We start from the raw sequence: 20,371 nt of genomic DNA, 5'->3' as shown, positions 1-20,371 counted from the left end.
AAATAATTTTTAATGGTACTGTCAAAGAACTAATCCTGTCCCTGTATAAGCATTTCTTTTCAGGCTTCCTAAACACCAGTGATTTTATTTAGAACCCCTAACAAATGCTTCAGTTTGCTGTTGTCAAAACAACTTTAAAAATTACTGTTAAAAAAAAAATTACTGTTAATTTTATTAGTTGTGATAATGATATTATGGTTATGTTTAAAAGGAAGAAAAAGTCCTACTGGCTAAAAGATACATACTGACGAGACAAATGATGTCTGGGTCTAACTTTAAAGTATTCCAGGAATAAATAAAAGGGGAGTCAGGGAGGGATTGCTAAACAAGACTGGCAAATGTTGATTATTGTTTAATCTGGGTGAAGAATACACTGAAGTTCACTTTTCTATTTTGTGTCTATTTGAAATTTTCTGTAATAATTTTTTTTAAATGTATACCAGCATTCCTCTTGGAGCAGTGTGGCCAGCTAATTCCTTCCAACCTCATGTTCAAGTCATCCTTTGACCACTGCCCAAATGAAGAATTTTCACTTCCATTGTCATCTCTGTGATGCTGACTGATTCCTTTTCCTGGGACCCATCTTCTGACTAGTTTTTTCACAGTACCTCTGAAACTAAAGTAAGTCTCAACTCTTTACAGAGCGCTCCTTTTACCTTCATGCTCTCCTGCATCTTAGTCTCCTCCTGATCTCCTATGTACATGACTTTGGCATCTGGCTTATAGTTTTCTGCTGTATTTCACGTCTCATTTCATTCTGAGTGACATCATGACAGAGTAACTGCTCAGTAAACATTTGTTGAATCAATTAATGTCCACGTGGATGAGTCATCCAGCAAACATTCTGCCTTTTATCTGGAACCCTGGGGTCTTGGCAGGCAGGAATCCCCGCGCTTGTGGGTAATGCAGCATCTGCTGCCCGTGCTTTTCCTCTCCCACCGGTGAATCTTATCCTTCCCTTTTTAATTCCTGTTCCAGAAGTCCTCCTCCGCCTCTGCTTTTACAAGGTGCCTGCCATCTGCTCCCCACGCACAACCTGTCCTTCACACTTTCTACGCCCACCACTTAGCTTTTATCCATCCCAACATTGTCAGAGACACCATTTCTTTCTCCTTTAGGACTTTGCTCTCACACTGTTTCCACTTTTCAATCTCTCCTTTTCTAGTGACTCATTTCATTATCACTTTAAACAAGTCTAGTATGTCTCTCCTATTTAAAAACATCCTCATTAAATTCACATACTGCTTTAGCCACCAAGCTAATTCTCCCCTAGAACTTCCAGAAGGAGTGTGAACCAGCCAACACCTTGAGTTTGGCCTAGTGAAACTGATTTCAGACTTCTGGATTCCAGAACTGTGAAAAGAAATCTGTTGTTTTAAGGCACCAAGTTTGTGGTAATTCATTATAGCAGCCATAGGAAATGAATACATTCTTCTTTTGCTCTTGGTCTTTCAGGCTCAGGGGTGGTAATGCTTTCCTGCAATTGTTAGACGCTAGTGTTCCACTGTCCTTTGCTGGTTCCCTCTCTTGGCTAAATTTTCTTCAATTAAACTGCTTGAGTATGGCCCTTAGTTTCTGCCTGGGACTCTGCCTAGAGGTGGAGTGAAGAAAAATATGGACCAAATAAAAAGTGGCCCCTGAAAATACTGTCCTTCACCAATAGACCCACTCCTTGTTTCCTGGTCTTCTTGGGCAATGCTGGGCCATTAGCCTCCCAGAACTGTGGTTCCAGATTTCTCCTGGCCCCAAAGTAATCTGCTCAGAACTACATTGCTCAGAGGCCTCAGTAATGATACATATTTTGGACCTGGACCTTGAGCCTTCATGCTTTCTCAGTAGTCCAAGATCGAGATGAATGCCCCTGTGCAAGGGTGAGTTCATCCATGGCCCAAGCACCTGTCTGAGCCCATCTGAGGCAGAGGTGTGTCCAAGACAGGGTCTAGAATACAGGTTCCATCACACTGTGAGGTCATTCATATCAGTCCCCCTTTCCCTCCCCTCTCCACACCATCCTCTTGAGATGTAAACAAATCCAGAGAGAGGTAAACTTCTTTGACTTTCCTCTTATATTGTTAGGGGAACCACTGACCGAAACCGCTCGTGCTGGCCAGGCCCTATAGTAACCACTTGCATGAGTTATCTTAAAACAGGAGGTCCTGGTAAGGAACTCGGAACTACCAAGCAACCCCCAGATAGTGATCACACATTCTCGGTGCTCTGCATTTGATCTGACGGTATCTATGAATAGATCAAATTAATGGAACAAAGCAGGATCTTCCTTGGTTAATGACAAATTCCCAAATAAATGCTGTTCCCTCATATAGGAATCATAGTGGCAAAAGGACAAGAGTCTTTTTGTCCATTTCAGGCAGACTCTGATGTTCTCTAGTTTGGGATCTCCTTTGAAACAGGAGGACGCTTCACGTGGATATAGAAACTTCTTTTCCTTATACTGTGGGAGTGGCTCAGATTCCAACCAAAGCATATCCTATAACCTGAGATCCATTCCTCTCTGCTAGTGTCCACCTCTCTGCTATGGGATAAATAAAATTCCTACATAATGGAAGCCTTGAGAAATTAAAAAATACCAAGATGACATTTCTTCATAGATATTTCAAAACTACGACAGAAAAAATTCCTGAGATTTAAATGGCTACTTTATCTCCTGAACTCTGTTCTTCACTGTCTGGCATCTTCTTTAAGGAGGTGACAAAATTCTGATGCAGGTCACTGGCATTTATATAAGCAAAAATGACTGAATTTATTTTTTCATTTGAAGAAAGCTGCAGCACGCACTCCCCCAAACCTCCTTTGTGGGAAGAGTCTTGAACTCCTTTTATATAAATAATGATCAACTTCTGTGCTACCTCCTGTTCTCAGAGCTCCTATTCTCAAGGCCAGGCTAGGAAATTGTCAGTTACTCTTAAAAGAGCAGACCTGATAATTAGACTGTATCTAGAGAAAATATAAGGGCCCATCTCTTTATGGCTAGACCCATATTTATTTCTGGCTCAAATGTTATCTTGACCAGGGTTGCCACAAATGGCCATGCAGGCCGTGGGCTGCCCATCTTCAGAAGTGTCACTCACACTGTCATCTGCTTGTGATATCAGGTGGCCAAGGAAAAGCAAGTAAAATGACCATTATTTTATACAGCCGTTTAATTTCTGTACTTTGGTAAGGAAACAAATTTGACCTTACCTCTCAAAGTTCATGAGAAACCAATTTACAAAACAAGGTAACAGTCAAAATTACATTATGTGTACATCCCCTTCAGTACATTATGTGTACTGAAGAGCTAATCTGTGAGCTTCTAGGAGGAGTCACAAGAAGCTATGAAGGAAATGAGTACTGAAATCTAATCCAGTTGTTCTTTCCAGGGTACACATTAGGAGTTTAAAAAAAGACACTGAAGCCAGGATCCCACTCCCTAGGCCAATCAGTCACTGGGGGTAGGGTCTTGGCAACAGAATTTTATAAAGTTCCTCAAGTGATTCCACTATGTAACTGGGGTTAAATAACACAGGTTTAAGCTGTAGTAGAGGATCTATGTAGTTGTGATAAACTTCTAGAATGTTAAAACATACTAGGAGAGAAAATAGTAGGAAGGTTTAATACTTGTACTGACTTAAGCCATTATATATTACTGAATTATTAATTTGAGGGTACTTTACAATTCTTTTTATTAGGAATCGGTTACTTAAAGAACTTAAATGTGTTCGAACAGGAGCATGATAGATCTCCAGTCTAGTTACTGAAACATAAATGCTTTCTATTGGCAAAACATGCATAAATACATACATTCTAGATGCAACATAGCAAAATGTTGATGTACAATAATCCTATTCAAGAATATATTGTGAATATACAAAACCGAATATAAAACTCCAAACGACCTTTGAAATGACCTACTCCAAATCCCTCATTTCACAGAGGAAACTGAAGCTTAAAATGGCTGAATTTGCCAATGTCACAAAGGTGCTTAACAACGTAATTGGCTTACTTCAGCCCAATGTACTTTCCATTCCACAGCATGACGGTGAAAAATAAAAATATTTTTGCAGTTTCTCAATCCACCCTGATTCTTCTGTACTTGAAAGGACAAACTAGAGTAAATGCATCTGCTATGTTTATGATGTTCCTAGAAGAGTCATATGCCAGGGTGCAGTCTCTGATGTTTGTTGAGAGCAGAACGATATCTGAAGGCTTTTCCACAATCATTACATCCAAAGGGCTTCTCTCCTGAATGAATTCTCTGATGCTGAATGAGGTAAGTGCTCTGGCTGAAAGTCTTCCTGCATTCATTACAGTTGTAAGGCTTCTCTCCAGTATGAGTATTCTGATGTTCAGTCAGATGAGTGCTCCGGCTAAAGGATTTGTCACATTCATTACATTTATAGGGTTTCTCTCCAGTGTGAATTCGTTGATGCTGAGCCAGATGGGAGCTCTGGCTAAAGGCCTTTTCACACTTATTACACTGGTAGGGTTTTTCTTCTGTGTGAGTTTTTTGATGTTGAGCCAGAGATGAACAATGTCGAAAGGCTTTGCCACACTTGGCACACTCATAAGGCTTTGCTCCTGTGTGAATTCTCTTATGTTGCGTAAGGTGTATGTTCTGGTTGAAGGCTCGCCCACATTCATTACACTTGTAAGGTCTTTCTCCAGTATGTATTTTCCTATGCTGAATAAGGGATGAGCCATAACTGAAGGTTTTCCCACATTCGTGACACTGATAGGGTTTCTCACCAGTATGAATTCTTTCATGTTTAGCAAGAGATGAACTCCGAATAAAGGCTTTCCCACATTCCTTACATTCATAAGCTTTCTCTTGGGTATGAGTCTTCTGATGTTGATTAAGGTTTGAGAGATAACTGAAAGCCTTTCCACACTCATTGCATTCAAAGGGCTTTTCTCTGGTGTGAATTCTCCGATGCTGAGTAAGGGATGAGCAATAACTGAAGGCCTTTCCACATTCATTGCATTTGTAAGGTTTTTCTCCAGTATGAATTTTTAGATGTTGAGCAAGGGATGACCAGTAACTAAAGGATTTCCCACATTCAGCACAATCATAAGGTTTCTCCCCAGTATGTGTTTTCTGATGTTGAGTGAGGTTTGAGTGCTGACTGAAGGCTTTCCCACATTCATTGCATTCATATGGTTTTTCACCAGTATGAATCATATGATGACGTATAAATGTTGAGGGTCCATTGAAAGCCTTCCCACATTCATTACATTTATAGGTTTTCTCTCCAGTATGAATTTTTTGATGTTGAGTAAGGTGTGTGCTCCTGGTAAAGGTTTTATCACATTCGTCACATTTAAAAGGTTTTTCTCCTGTATGAATTTTCTGATGTTCCATAAAGTGGCCTCTCTGGCTAAAGGCTTTTCCACACTCATTACATGTATATGGTTTCTCACCAGTGTGAATTCTCTGATGCTGAACAAGATGGGTCCTCTGACTAAAGGCTTTCCCACATTCATCACACTTATAGGGTTTCTCTCCAGTGTGAATTCTTTGATGTTGAGTAAGAGAAGGACCCTCAATGAAGCCTTTTCCACACTGATCACATTTATATGGTTTATCTCCAGTATGAATTCTTTGATGGTTTATAAGGTTTTCACTCCGGCTGAAGGCTTTTTCACATTCATTACATTTGTAGGGTTTCTCTCCAGTATGTGTTCTCTGATGGCGAATAAGAGCTGAACAATAACTAAAAGCTTTCCCACATTCATTGCACTTACAAGATTTCTCTTTTTTAACCGGCTTTAAATTCTGTTTGACGCTTGTTTTGGTAGAGGTCTCTTCTGGAGATACTTCTTTTTGTGTTAAAAGGTCTGAACTCACATTGATGCTTTTTTCAAAGTCATTATTTACATGGTCTCTCTTCAAAGTAGGTACTGTCTTGTCAGTTATTTTTATTTCCCTTGGCAGGGCCTGTTCATTTGCCTGTTGCCTCTCTGGACTGCCTTCAGATTTCCCAGTTTCTAAGACATTGGAACCCCAAGGATCATCCCTTTTGTGCTTTTCTACTATTGCCTCTGGAGATGGCTCTTCTTCAGAAATGTCCAGCTCTGAGACTGATACGCTATTTTCTGGTCTTGTCTCCCAGTCTGAAAGAGAAAATGTCAGTATTCTCTGAATTGAGGGAAAAAAACCAAACACAACAACAAAAGTGTTATTGTGGGAATGACCTAATGAAACTAAAAATAAAGCCCTCAGCAAATTCTGAGGATTTTCAAACACAGCCCTATTATTTGGGGAGAAATTTGGAAAGAGCTAAGGAGAACGAGAAATAAAATATGAGAGTAGCAAGAAAATGTCTAATTCAACTTCATAGATAATCTCTAAGAACCAGTAAGGGAACTCCATTTAAGTTGATAGTAAATTTAGAAAGTGACCACAGAGATAGATAAGAGGAGACAGAGATGGACTGAATCTAAAGGAGGCAGTCTGAACTGGGATCCCTTGCCAGTGAACAGCAACAAAAAGTCTAAGAACCATGATTTCAAGACAGGATAAACACAAGACATGACTATGGCTCCATGATTTTTAGCCTAGAAAACGGACAAAATAGTCATATCACTGCTAGAAATGAGAAAGTTGTAAATAGTAGAGGAAGTAATTTAGGTGGAGGAAGATACCGAGTTCAACACTAGGCATTTTGAGAATTAGGAAGAGAAATGGAAGACTAGACTATAATGGTGTTTGTGGGGGTGGAAGATGCCAAAAGTAGCAGGATAACTAAAATGTTCAAATATAGGACAGAAAATATCAGCTCAAAAGAAGAAGGAAAAGAACAGCTAAAGCCATAAGAATGTATGTGAAAAAAAAGCAGCAATGGAGGAAGATCCTTGAGGATGTTTAGGGTAATGGGATGAATAAAATATACTAATGAAAGAAAGCAGTTTTTCAGCAAGCAAACAAAAGAATATAAGAAACACAGAACTGAAGTTGTTAAAAAGAAAACGAGAACCAGAAAAGTATATAATCAGGACATAGAGTTACAGTACTCTACTGTCTACTCTGGGATAGTTTGTCTTTTGCCAAGACAAGAAAGATGACAGGGTAGTCAATGCTGGCAGATTCAGAAAAAAAAAAAAAAAAGAACAAAGAACCAGAAAAGTACATAATCAGGACATAGAGTTACACTACTCTACTGTCTACTCTGGGATAGTTTGTCTTTTGCCAAGACAAGAAAGATGACAGGGTAGTCAACGCTGGCAGATTCAGTAAAGAAAAAAGGCTGTGTTTAAAACAGCATTTCTTGGACTTCCCTGGTGGCGCAGTGGTTAAGAATCCGCCTGCCAATGCAGGGGACACGGGTTCTAGCCCTGGTCTGGGAAGATCCCACATGCCATGAAGCAACTAAGCCCATGAACCACAACTACTGAGCCCACGTGCCACAACTACTGAGCCTGTGCTCTAGAGCCCATGAGCCACAACTACTGAGCCCGTGTGCCACAACTACTGAAGCCCACGTGCCTAGAACCTGTGCTCCACAACAAGAGAAGCCATCTCAATGAGAAGCCTGTGCACCACAACGAAGAGTAGCACCCACTCGCCGCAACTAGAGAAAGCCCGTGTGCAGCAGTGGAGACCCAACGCAGCCAACTTTATTAATTAAAAATAAAATAAAATAAAACAGCATTTCTTTGGTTCCACTGGTAACGGGAAGGTACAGCAGACCCCCAGAAAACCCTGAATCTCCTGTGCTGCCAGCCCAGTCATTGTCACCACCATTATCACTGCAAACATAAGAAGCAGGGCAGGGACCTAGAGCTGCCTACCATCCTCTCCATACCTGGTACCATGGGAAATGGTACAGCATGCATCAGCATGCAGAAGTGCAGGCAGCCTCACAACAGCAGTGCTTCTCCAGCAGGGACAAGACGATTAATGTAACACAAGTTTTGGGGAACAGCCAATCAGTATAAGAAATGGATATGTTTTCATCAACAAAAATGACACTAAGGATATACTTGTACAGCAGATAGCCATAAAAAATAGCTCCTGGGAAGTACTTCACAGGGAAAAGGATATGGAGACCATGGAGTCGGATGCTGTTAAAGGCAAAAAGAGTGTGGGAGTGACTGATCTCTAGCTCAAGTTGGAGTTCCAGTTGAAAGCAATAAACATGCAACAGACTGTGACCAATATCATACACATTGTCATATTGTCCACGTACTAACCAAAAGAGTTACCAGAATATCAGAGGTGGGGTAATGAATGAAGGATTGGAGAAAATTCCAGAAGGCCAGACTGAACAGCACCATTCCTACTGCAGGAAGCAATTCTCACTACTATATGCAAAGTCGAAGGGCACTGACCACGATATTCAGACACCCATGTGCATGGAGAGATAATAGAAGGTGCTGACATCCAGGTTGTAAAAGAACAACATAGACCAGTAAGACAGAATATATATCAGAATACAAGGGGCCAAGTCACCAAGACAGCCTAAAGAAGAGGATAGGAAAATGACGCAGACAAGGCCCAGGGCCAGTGGCCACCTCAGTGTAACTTTCCAAAAGTTAACAAACTATAAGCACAAGTTAATAAAGTTCTTATTTTTTAAAAATTAGTTTTCTAAATTGTGTTCCATGAAACCATCTTTTTTTTTTTTGGATGCACCGCACAGCACGTGGGATCTTAGTTCCCTGACCAGGGATCAAATCCACACCCCCCCTGCATTGGAAGGGAGTAGTTTTAACCACTGGACTGCAAGGGCAGTCCCATGAAACCATCTTTTAAAAGAAAGATTTTAAAGGTGCAATATTAAAAAAAAACGGAATCACGGTTAGGAGGATGGGGGAGAGAAATGTTACATTCTATGCACTCTGTTGGAAATTCATAATTCCCAACTACAATTAAAAAAAAAAAATTTCTGAGTGGTCCTCCAGTAAGAAACCTGCTAAATTTTAGCTAATCCAGTACTTGCTAAATTTGAACATGGCATGCATTGTTTCTCCCCATAAAAAGGACCCCCTACTCCTACCTCATTAAATCTGGAGATATTCCTTACCTAGAGTGACTAAGTTTGTACATTGTTTCAGGGTCAGATCTTTGAAGAAGTCTCTCTGTGCAGTTTGGGAATTGATGGTTTACAAGAAAGTTATTCAAAATTTCAAGGGCAGTCCAATAAGTGATAGAGTAGAGTACTGTAACTCTATGTCCTGATTATATACTTGATATGTGGAAGCTACACAGTGAGATTAAGAGAGGAACAGGTGATGAAGAAATGACGGCTACAGGTATGGAACTCACTTTTGCACAGTTTGGTTGGGAAAGCAAGAGGGCAGATTGGATGGTGGCCAGAAAGATTAACAGTGTTGAGTGGAAGTATTTGGAATTTAGGTTACCTATTTCTGTTTGAAGGTACTGGGGCTGGAGGCTGTAGATCCAAAAAGAAAACTGTAAGGGTGAAAAGTGGGGTAATAATTATGAGACCAGGGCCCCAAAGGAGGTTGGGAAAGGAGGAATCCAGATTCCATGTCAAGAAGTTGCCTTTAGAATAAAGCAAGAAGGATAATAACTCCTTTGAAAGGAGTACAAAAATAGAATACATGTTGAGACATTTACTGTTTTGACAAAGCACAAGAGAGTCCAGGGCTTCCCTGGTGGTGCAGTGGTTGAGAGTCTGCCTGCCGATGCAGGGGACACGGGTTCGTGTCCCGGTCCGGGAGGATCCCACATGCCGCGGAGTGTCTGGGCCCGTGAGCCATGGCCGCTGGGCCTGCGCGTCCAGAACCTGTGCTCCACAACGGGAGAGGCCACAACAGTGAGAGGCCCGCGTACCACAAAAAAAAAAAGAGAGTCCAGATGCCTTCCCATTCTCCACAGGAGCCACTTTAAAGAGAAGTACATCTACATTTCAGACGTAAAATCCTCTCATCAGGCTGGTGGTTAGTGTCAATAACACTCATCTGCCGGGTATCCATTACTTACCTCCAAGGGCACCTACTGGAATGCTGGGCTCCACAATCCATGGCTCTGTCCCTTGCTCTAACTGGGAAATCACATCAGGTTTGGAAACTTGGAGTCCTGCTCATAGGGGTAAAAAAAGTTACCTGTCTGCACTGAGAGAAAAGTGCTGTGTCAGAGTTCAGTCTCATCACTTTGTCTTTAGAGGAAAGGATACATGGACAAATCAGATGGAGTAAAGCGTATAAAGCACATATAGCTTCCATGTTATACATTCCCAGATGTGGTATAACTTGGGAACTGATCTGGGTTCAGAAAAATTATTAGTTTGTCCTTCTAGTTGCTAGAGAGTAGAAACCTTTTCAAGACCTTTCAAAGTTTAGGAATCTTTGGTTCCTTAATGGCAAAACTCACCTAAGCACAAGAGCACCCTCCTCCTACGCACCCCCAGATATTAACGCAGAGAAGTCATCCTTACCTATAGAGACCAGATGTGTATAATTTTCCAGTGTCACATCCCTGAATAAATCTCTCTGTACAGGATCCAGCTGTTTCCATTCTTCCTGGGTGAAGTCCACTATCACATCCTTGAAGGTCACTGATTCCTGAAATACCAAACATATTTCTGCTTAGCCATAAAGGATTTACCTCAGAAAGGGGTAAAGTTAGCAATACTGACAGAAGCAAGGCAAGCTCTGGGCTATCTGAAAAATGATTTTGATATTTCCTCCTTCGTAAAATGAATATAAAAACAAAACCTGACTCATAGGATTATTGCAAGAATTAAATAAGCAATGTTCAATATTAAATGCTTAATTTAAGGTCTAGAATATAACAAGTGCTCAGTTAATGTTGGCCACTGTTGTTGTTATTGACCTTCATAATCATCATGATCTCCGTGTTCCAAGATATATCAAGTATTAAGAGTATACCTATTAACATCAATAATATGTTTTACTACCTGTAAGTGCAAAAACAAAAATGTTTTTGAAAGAATTTGAGGAGGAGACTTACCCTACCACATTTCAAAATATACCAAGTAATATACCAAAATATACCGAAAGAAAAGATAAATTAGAACAGAATGGTCTAGTATGGAATAAAACTCAATGAGAAACCCAAAATATAGCCATGTTTATAAGAACTAAATGGGATTAAGCAACTTTCAAATTAGTTTTAAAAAGCTGGATTATTCACTAAATGGTGCCATAACAAATGACTGTCTATTTGAGAAAAGAAATTAAGGTGAGTTCCCTACTTCACAGCATACACAAAAATATCTGCTGGATTAGAGACTGAATTTTAAAGAAAGAGCAAAAATAAAATAGAATAAAAGACAGAAAAATAGTTTTATAAGCTTGATATGTGGAAGGCAAAAATTTTAAGACAGAGAGACTGACACATAAAACCACATAAAAATGTAAAACTTCTGTAGAAAACCATAAATAAAATGCAATATTCTGAGTTGCTACAACTAATTAGCAGAAAAGATGAACAACCTACAACAATAACCAAAAAAGGCCGACAACCCAAACAGGCAATTCACCCAAACCATTGTTAACAAACCATGGAAAGATGCTCCACTCCAAGAAAAACATAATAAAACAATGAGATACCAGATTAGTGAACACTGCTTAAAGTGCTCATGTGTATTACGGCAGGAACAGGGCCCTAATGCAATCTATCAGGGGGCACTCTGCCAGGATCTATCAAACCTTTAAATACATATATCATTCAATCCAGATTTACAGCTTGTAGGAATTTATTCTTTAGAAACACCTCAGGGTGCAAAGACATATGTAAAAATTTCCTTGCAACATTGTGAGGGGAAAAAAAAAAGCAAACTTAAATGTCTATTAATAGGATAGTGGTTAAAGAATTCATGGTACATCCATACTAAAGCAGCTTATGTAGACATTTAAAAAATAAAGTGTCTCTATATGTACTGATTAGGAAATATATATCATATTAAAAATAGCATACATGGTATTACCCCATTTTTATTTTTATGAATAGGAAAGTTTGTATGTAAATGCAGAGAAAAAGCTAAAAGAATACACTACCGAATATTATCAGTGCGACTGTTTAGTGGGACTCTTGAGGCAATGCAGGGGAACTTCCTACTTTTTCTTTATTTATTATGTATTTGAAACTGGGCAAGTGAGTTAATTTTGTTTCAAAATAGATAAATAAATTATTGGGACTTCTACTTCTAACCACGACAGAGCTACTGGACTAGCTCTCCCAGAGTAGACAACTGTAAAACTCAACAATATAACTGAAACAAGTGCTTTTGTATTTTTGAACAGCAGACAGAACAGAACTGTGATCCCTGAGAGAAGGGAGACAATCACGTGAGCCCCACAGACCCTTCAGTTTCCTGCCTGGAGGCAGAAACTGAGCAAGACACAGTGGTCTCACTGAACTAAGGAAACAAAGGTGGCAGCTCAGGACTACAGAGGCAGGGAATTTGCAGGGTAGGTACTAGAGAGAAGGGAGATACAAAGAGGAGGAGCTCCAAAACTCTGGTGTAAATACTATCTCCACAGGCCATATCAAGTTACCAATGTGACATAACTGAACCCAGAGTTAAGAAGACATACACACAATCAGTTCCCACAAACAGTTCCAGCGCGCTTTAGGAGCAGCACAAGTTTAGCCTGTGAGGAAAGAGTTAAAGCAGCAAGTTCGGCTTGCCCAATCCTTGCTAATCTCCAGGGACACTTGGATCCATGTTTCTGAACCTTAAACAAGCTCTGAAAACTAATGTTTATATAGTCACCGATTGACGATGTTATTGTGTGCCTGGAGCACTGGGACAGGATGTACCAGACTGTCAGCATTGTTTAAAGTATACATGAAGATTTACGATGGACATGTGGTGCCTAGTTTGAGGTCTGCACCATGGCTGGTCAACAGCAAGTACACGCTGATGTCTGTGATCAGCTCCCTTTAAAAACTCTGGACTGTGAGACTCAAGAAGACTTCCCTGGATAGAGACATTTCTCTGTCTCTATGGACAACAGCTCTAAAGAAAGTACATCTGTGTGATCATCACACAAGGAGGACATGGAAGCCTGCACCTGATTTCTTTGGATTCTTATAAATATCTTTTTCCTTCTATGTGTTTTGTATCCTTTGTTGTAATGATCCCTATCCCTGAGTTATGCTGCTGGGTTGGGTGGGTCATCCTAGCAAATCACTGAACTAAAGTGTAGTCACAGACCCCATGACACAGTCCTAGAATAAGGCTACACTAGGTCAGCCCTAACAAAGCTTACAGTTCAAAACCAAACCTCAAAAGGATCAAGCTGTGGCCAAGATGGAATTAATAAGGACTGAATTTACCCTCCTGCATTAAAATAACCAACAAATTCCAGACAAAACATATGAAACAACAGTTTCCAAGGCACTGAATCTCAGATAACAAAGAACAGTGATCCCCAAGAATCAGTAAACAAATGAAGTGAGCCCTACAACTGCTCCAGCTTACTACCTTGAGAGTATCCAGGCAGGGGTGCAGGGAAGGGGAACCCAGGAGGGACCCAGCAGACTCCTTGAACTGAAGAGGTAATGCTGAGAGTTTGGGGAAGTCAAGGCGACTAGAGTTCACATAGAGTACTGTAGGGAAGAGAGCTACAGAGGAAAGAAGCAAGAACTGCAGAAACTCTCCTAATCCCTCCAGACCACATACATTTTTGTTGAGTCTCTGTTTTCCATGGTACTCATTTCACCTTTTTAATATTTAGCAGTTATTTGGTCTATTCAGGTAAAGTATCAAGTTTTGTACTTCTGCTCTCTCATCAGTGGCACATGGCAAGACGTAAGCAAGAAGTTAAGTGGTGAATATATTAGTTAAGCTGGAGAGGCAGAGCTAAGAAAAAAGTGGTTGGCAGATGGGAGCCCAGAATGAACTGCCAACATTGGTTTTCAGCTAAACATAACCCACAGCAAAAGAATACACAATCCCACTCTAACGACTGAAATGACATTTGAGGAAATCCCAACTTACCTGAAAACTAGCTGATGGGAGTGAAGTATGTCCCCCTTGGAGAAGGGCAGACTCTGGAGAAGACAGATCTAGGGGAGGAAAAAGAAACCACAATGAATCCTGTCCGAGTTAGCTGTTCCCAGCAATCCACAAAATCCACTTATTTTTCTATATGAAAACAGCAGGAACTATTTCTGCCATTTGAGAAGCCATTTCCTTCTCAAAATCCAAAAAAAAAACCCAACGTAACTGCTGACTAGGACCCTCGTACTCTCATGGGTAGGCTTAGGAATTAAAGCATTACTTTAAGATTCACAGTTTTGCCCCTAGATACTTACAGTCACATGGATCATACAACTCAATCTACATTCCTCATTAAGTGAAGCAAAATATTTCTGCTGCCTTCTCTGCTACATATAAAATATGAATTAATAATCAGATTACTTTCCAAAAGTCTTCCCATGCCCTTTGAAACGTTGCTATTAGTATAAATTACATATCACACCGACATATACTTATCTATATTACCTACCTACCACAGTGTCTAAACTTAAATACACATGGTCAATACTAACTACTGGCAAGAATACAGAGAGATTAGAACTTTTGTACATTGCTGTGGAAGTAAACATTTACCAATCATTTAGAAAAACTGTTTGGCAGTATATACCAAAGCTATACGTACACCTGCCCTATGACTCAGCAATCCCACTCCTGCGCATATATCCAGAGAAATGAGGGGTTATGTCCACCAAAAGGCTTGTACAAGACTGTTCACAGCAGGTTTATTTATAATATGCCCAGATTAGAAACAATCCAAATGTCTTTCAGCAGAATGGATAAACTGTGATATAGTCATACAATAGAATATTATCCCACAGTGTAAAAGAATGAGCTCTTGCTTTACCTAACAACAGGGATGTATCTCATAAACAATACTGAGCAAAATAAGCCAAACACAAAAGAATGCATACTGGGACTTCCCTGGTGGCGCAGTGGTTAAGAATCCGCCTGCCAATGCAGGGGAGATGGGTTCGAGCCCTGGTCCTGGAAGATCCTACATGCCGCCGAGCAACTAAGCCCGTGGGCTACAACTACTGAACCTGTGTTCTAGAGCCCACACGCCACAACTACTGACGCCCATGCGCCGCAACAAGAGAAGCCACCGCAATGAGAAGCCCGCGCACCTCAACAAAGAGTAGCCTCTGCTCGCCACAACTAAAGAAAGCCCATGCACAGTGATGAAGACCCAATGAGCCAAAAATAAATAAATAAATTTTTTAAGAAAAGAATGCATACTGTATGAGTACATTTACAGGCATGCCTCGTTTTATTGTGCTTCACTTTATTTGCACTTCACAGATACCATGTTTTTTTTTACAAATTGAAGGCTTGTGGCAACCCTATGTCGAGCAAGGCTATCAGCACCATTTTTCCAACAGCATTTGCTCACTTCATGTCTCTGTGTCACATTTCGGTAATTCTCACAATATTTCAAACTTTTTATTATTACTATATTTGTAATGGTGATCTATGATCAGTAATTTTTGATGCTACTACTATAAACTGCTGAAGGCTCAGAAGATGTTTAGCATTTTTTAGCAATAATATATAGTTTTAGATTAAGGTAAATACTTTTTTTTTACACATAGTACTATTGCACAATTAATAGACTACAGAATAGTGTAAACATAACTTTTATATGCGCTGGGAAACCAAGAAGTTCATGAGATTCAGTTTATTTCAATATCTGATTTACTGCAGTGGTTGGAACTGAACCCACAATATCTCTGAGGTGTGCCTGTATATTAAGTACAAAAACTTAGACTAGTGGTTACCTCTGGAGGGTTACTGACTGAGCAGGCACACAAGAGAGACCTCTGGGGCATTAGAAACATTCCATATCTTAGTGTGGGTAGTGGTTACACTGGCATATAATATATAAAAATTAACCAACTGGTACACTTAAGATCTGTGCACTTAATGTAGTAACTTACACATCAATAAACAAAACAGAAACAAACTTTGCTCTTGGGGAAGTCTATTCAGAGTAATGGTTGACGGGAAAGTCCGATTCTCAGAAAGTAGAGGAAGCAATAAAAGGAACTATTATTCCAGACTTAATTTGACCAGTAATGGAAAACTGTCTTGTAAAAGAAATCTTGAGAAGAAAATGAAGATGTTAGTTGGAGGAAAGTTGAGGAAATGTTGTACATAGGCAGATATGTACCCAAGACTTTAGGAAAATAGAATAAAGAGAAATGTCTTAGGTAAGATGATTTTGATTCCAAGTAACAGAAACCAACAAAACCAACAACAGTAACAGCTATAGAAACCAACTAAGTGCCTGGCAATAGTAAATGCTCAGTAAGTGTTACAACTATTACCTTGACTATAAGGGACAGAGGCTCATGAAAGTTAATCCTAACAATACAATTGTGAAAAATCCCAAAAAGAAAAAAAAGGCAAAGCCTTAAAATGAAACCATTTGGGCTGATTTAATTCTGAGGAAGTTAGAATTAAAAAGAATATTTATGAAAGATATAAGGGGCAAAGAGCTGAGAAGGGGAGAAGTGATGTCATCAACATGGTGGAATAAGAATTTTCTACCATCTTCCCCACAAAAAACACTGACTTAGACAATCATCCATGGTTGAGAGTGTCTTTGTGGAAGTCCAGGAGTCTAGCACAGAAGTTCCAGCACACCACTGGAACAACAACAAAAAAAAATCCAAGATGGATGCATTGAAGAGGGTAAGAGGAACAGTTTCATTTTACCAGCATCACCCCCAAGGACGTACAGCTCAGTGCCAAGGCGGCCTTCTTGGCCTGTGATTTCTCTCACGGGAGAAAGTGAAAGCGTGTGAGTGCCCAGGTTCCCCAGCAGTATGGGACACCACCAAAGATACCCACTTCTTTCTCACCTCATCCAGAATACTGAGGTGTCCTAAGAGAATGAGGGGAAGAGAGCCGCTGGGAGAACAGCAGTCACGGCACTTGGAGGGTATATCAAAGGACCATGGATCCTACTAACCACTTCACAGACTCAATCAGGAAGCCTGACAAAGAGCCACTGGGGATGCTTCACTTGTGGATCCTCCCAACTGCAATGCTCCATGCACCTCTCCTATACACCCTCCCCACAACCTATGGCCAGCTCTCTGTGCACACCCTAATGGTGGCAAGAGGAGCTTTTATAGATAGCTATGAACACACACAGAAAGCCAGCCTGACTCTGCATGATTTGGAGAAAGCTACCAAAAGCATCTGAGCATTAGCACCACCAAGGAAAAGCAAAGGTGAAGCTATTAGCACCCAGCCTGGCTTTGCAGGATTAAGAGAAGGCATACAATCTTAAGAATCCCCCTCAAGAGGGAACAAAAAGCATGGAGCAGATGTATGCAAAGAAGATCTGAGAAAGCCTCAGAATCCCTAACAGAATTGCTGATGGAGGATATTTCTCTCCCAAAGCCAATCAGTAAAGACAGGAGGAGGTGATTTCATCAGTGGTGTTTCTATACACTAAAAAGGAAATATCTGCAAAAGAAATAAAGAAAATAATCCCATTTAGAACAGCATCAAAAACAATAAAAGACTTAGAAATAACCTTCACCAAGGAGATGAAAGATCTGTGGAATGAAAACTATAAGTCATTGATGAAAGAATTTGAAGAAGGCACAAATAAATGGAAAGACATCCTGTGTTCATGGATGAGAAGAATTTCTATTGTTAAACTGTCCATACTACTCAAAGTCATCTATAGATTAAATGTAATCCCTATCAAAATTCCAATGGCATTTTCACAGAAATAGAAAAAAAATTCTAAAATTTGTATGGAATCAAAAAAGACCCCTAAAAGCCAAAGCAATCCTGACAAAGAAAAACAAAGCTGGAGGCATCAAACTATATTATAAAGCTACAGCAATCAAAACAATATGGTACTGTCATAAAATAGACACAAATACCAATGGAACAGAATTGAGAGCCCAGAAATAAAGTCTCCTATATATGATCAACTAATATTTGACAAGGGACCAAAAATACTTAATGGGGAAAGGACAGTCTCTTCAACAAATGGTGGTGGGAAAACTGGATAATTACATACAAAAGAAGGAAACAGAATCCCTATCTTACACCAATCATGAAAATTAACTTGAAATGGATTAAAGATTTAAACAAGACCTAAAACTGTAAAACTAGAAAACAGGAGGAAAAAGCTACTTGACATCGGTCTTGGCAATGATCTTTTCAATATGACACCAAAAAAACACAAGCAACAAATGGGACTACATCAAATGAAAAACCTTCTTCACAGCTAAAGAAAGCATCAACAGAATGAAAAGATAAGCTATGGAATGGGAGAAAATATTTGCAAATCATATATCTGATAAGAGATTAATATCCAAAGTGTATAAGGAACTCATACAACTCAACGGCATAAAAACAAATAATTCAGTTTAAAAATGGGCAGAGAACCTGAATAGATATTTTTCCAAGGAAGACATACAAATGGCCAGTGTATATGAAAAGGTCCTTGATATCACTAATCATCAGGGAAATGCAAATCAAAACCACAATGAGATATCACCTCAGACCTGTTAGAATGAATATTATCAAAAAGACAAGAGATAAGTGTTGGTGAGCATGTGGAGAAAAAGGAACATTTGTCCACTGTTGGTGGGAATGTAAATTGGTATAGCCACTATGTAAATATATACCACATTTTCTTTATCCATTCATCCACTGATGGACATTTAGGTTGCTTTCATGTCTTGGCTCTTGTAAATAATGCTGCAATGAACATGGAGGTGCAGATATCTGAGATAGTGATTTCATTTCCTTGGGATACATACCCAGAAGTGGGATTGCTGAATCATATGGTAGTTCTAGTTTTGATTTCTTAAGGAATCTCCATATTGTTTTTTATAGTGGGTAAACCAATTTACATTCCCACAAACAGTGGGAATGTACACACACATACACATATATAATGCAATATTATTCAGTCATAAAACGGAAGGAAATCCTGTCATTTGGGATAACATGGATGGACTCTGAAGGCATTATGCTAAGTGAAATAAGAAAGAGGAAGACAAATACTGCATGATCTCATATGTGGAATCTAAAAGGTCTAAACACAGAAACAAAGAGTAGAATGAGGGTTTTCAGGGGCTGGAGGGTGGGGGAAATGGGGAGATTTTGGATAAAGGGTACAAACTTTAAGTTACAAATAAGTTCTGGAGATCTAATGTACAGTATGGTAATTATTGTTAACAATACGGTATTATACACTTGCAAGTTGCTAAGAGAATAAATCGTAAACATTCTCATCACACACACACCCCACCAAATATGTGTGGTGACCAATGTGGTTAACTAATCTTATTGTGGTAATCATTTTGCAATATATAGGTGGGTCAAATCATAACACTGGACAACTTAAACTTACACAATGTCAGGGTCAATTATATCTCAATAAAGCTGGAAAAAACTTCTCAGCAAAATTTTGTAGCTTTCAGTGTAGAGATCTTGCATATTTTTGTTGGTTTATATTCTTGTTTCATATTTTGGATGCTAATATAAATGGAATTGTTATTTTTATTACAATTTCCAATTGTTCATTGGTGATAGAATGAAACAGTTGATTTTTTCATCAAACTTTTTGTTTTGAGATAATTGTAGATACACATGCAGTTGTGAGAAATAAAACAGAGATTCTTTGTATCTTTAGAAAAAAAGAGCTGAGGACAAATATAAGGTATAGCTCAAACCTAAATAAATAATGTTAAGATTTCTAATGATATTAAACAAATCCGAGAAAAAGGACTGTATGATAGCAGCTAGGTTAAACCAAACCTGACTGCATAGCCATACCTACAGAATGTAAAGACAATGACAATGCAGAAAGAAGTCTACAGTGACATATCACAGGGCTCTGTCCTTACCCTGACCTGTTGAATGACATATAGAAAGAAAGAGAAGGAATATTCATTAAATATGCTAGTGACATAAAGTTGGAAAGAACAGTTAAAACACTGAATAACCAAGTTAATATTAATTATTAATTATTCTGACAAGCTGGAACACTTGGCCAAAAAATGTGAACAATCATAATAAATGTGAAGTCCTGACATTAAGGATAAAAAACAAGTCTATTATACAAGGATGACATAAATCTAGTTCACGGCAGTTTATGTAAAAAAGGTCTAGGACTAACAGCATAATATCGCTTATTTTAAAAAGCAAATACAATCTGATACTAAACAGCAGAAATATCCAAATCAAAAGAAATAGTACGTCACACTTTAAGGTATTTTTCAAAGTACATCTAAATGACTGTTTAGTTTTAGGCAATGCATTTTAAGAAGCATGCTATCATGCAGTAGAGTTTTTAGAGAAGAGGTCTAGATATATCGCATGGAGACCCATCAAAGGAACTGAGGCTATTTTGCTTTGAG

At 39.2% G+C, this 20,371-nt stretch overlaps 1 protein-coding gene across 1 annotated transcript in view; it reads right to left on the bottom strand.

Moving 5' to 3' along the window:
• Positions 1 to 4,640: 4,640 nt before the first annotated feature.
• LOC136129040 (zinc finger protein 665-like) overlaps positions 4,641 to 20,371 on the bottom strand; it is a 472,691-nt gene continuing 456,960 nt past the window's right edge. The window contains 2 exon segments of the mRNA XM_065885117.1: positions 4,641 to 4,676; positions 4,679 to 5,737. Coding sequence (XP_065741189.1) covers positions 4,641 to 4,676; positions 4,679 to 5,737 — 1,095 coding nt within the window.

Source organism: Phocoena phocoena, chromosome 10, assembly GCF_963924675.1.
Source record: "Phocoena phocoena chromosome 10, mPhoPho1.1, whole genome shotgun sequence".
Classification (NCBI taxonomy): Eukaryota; Metazoa; Chordata; class Mammalia; order Artiodactyla; family Phocoenidae; genus Phocoena; species Phocoena phocoena.
This window is presented reverse-complemented; position numbering and strand designations above follow the sequence as displayed.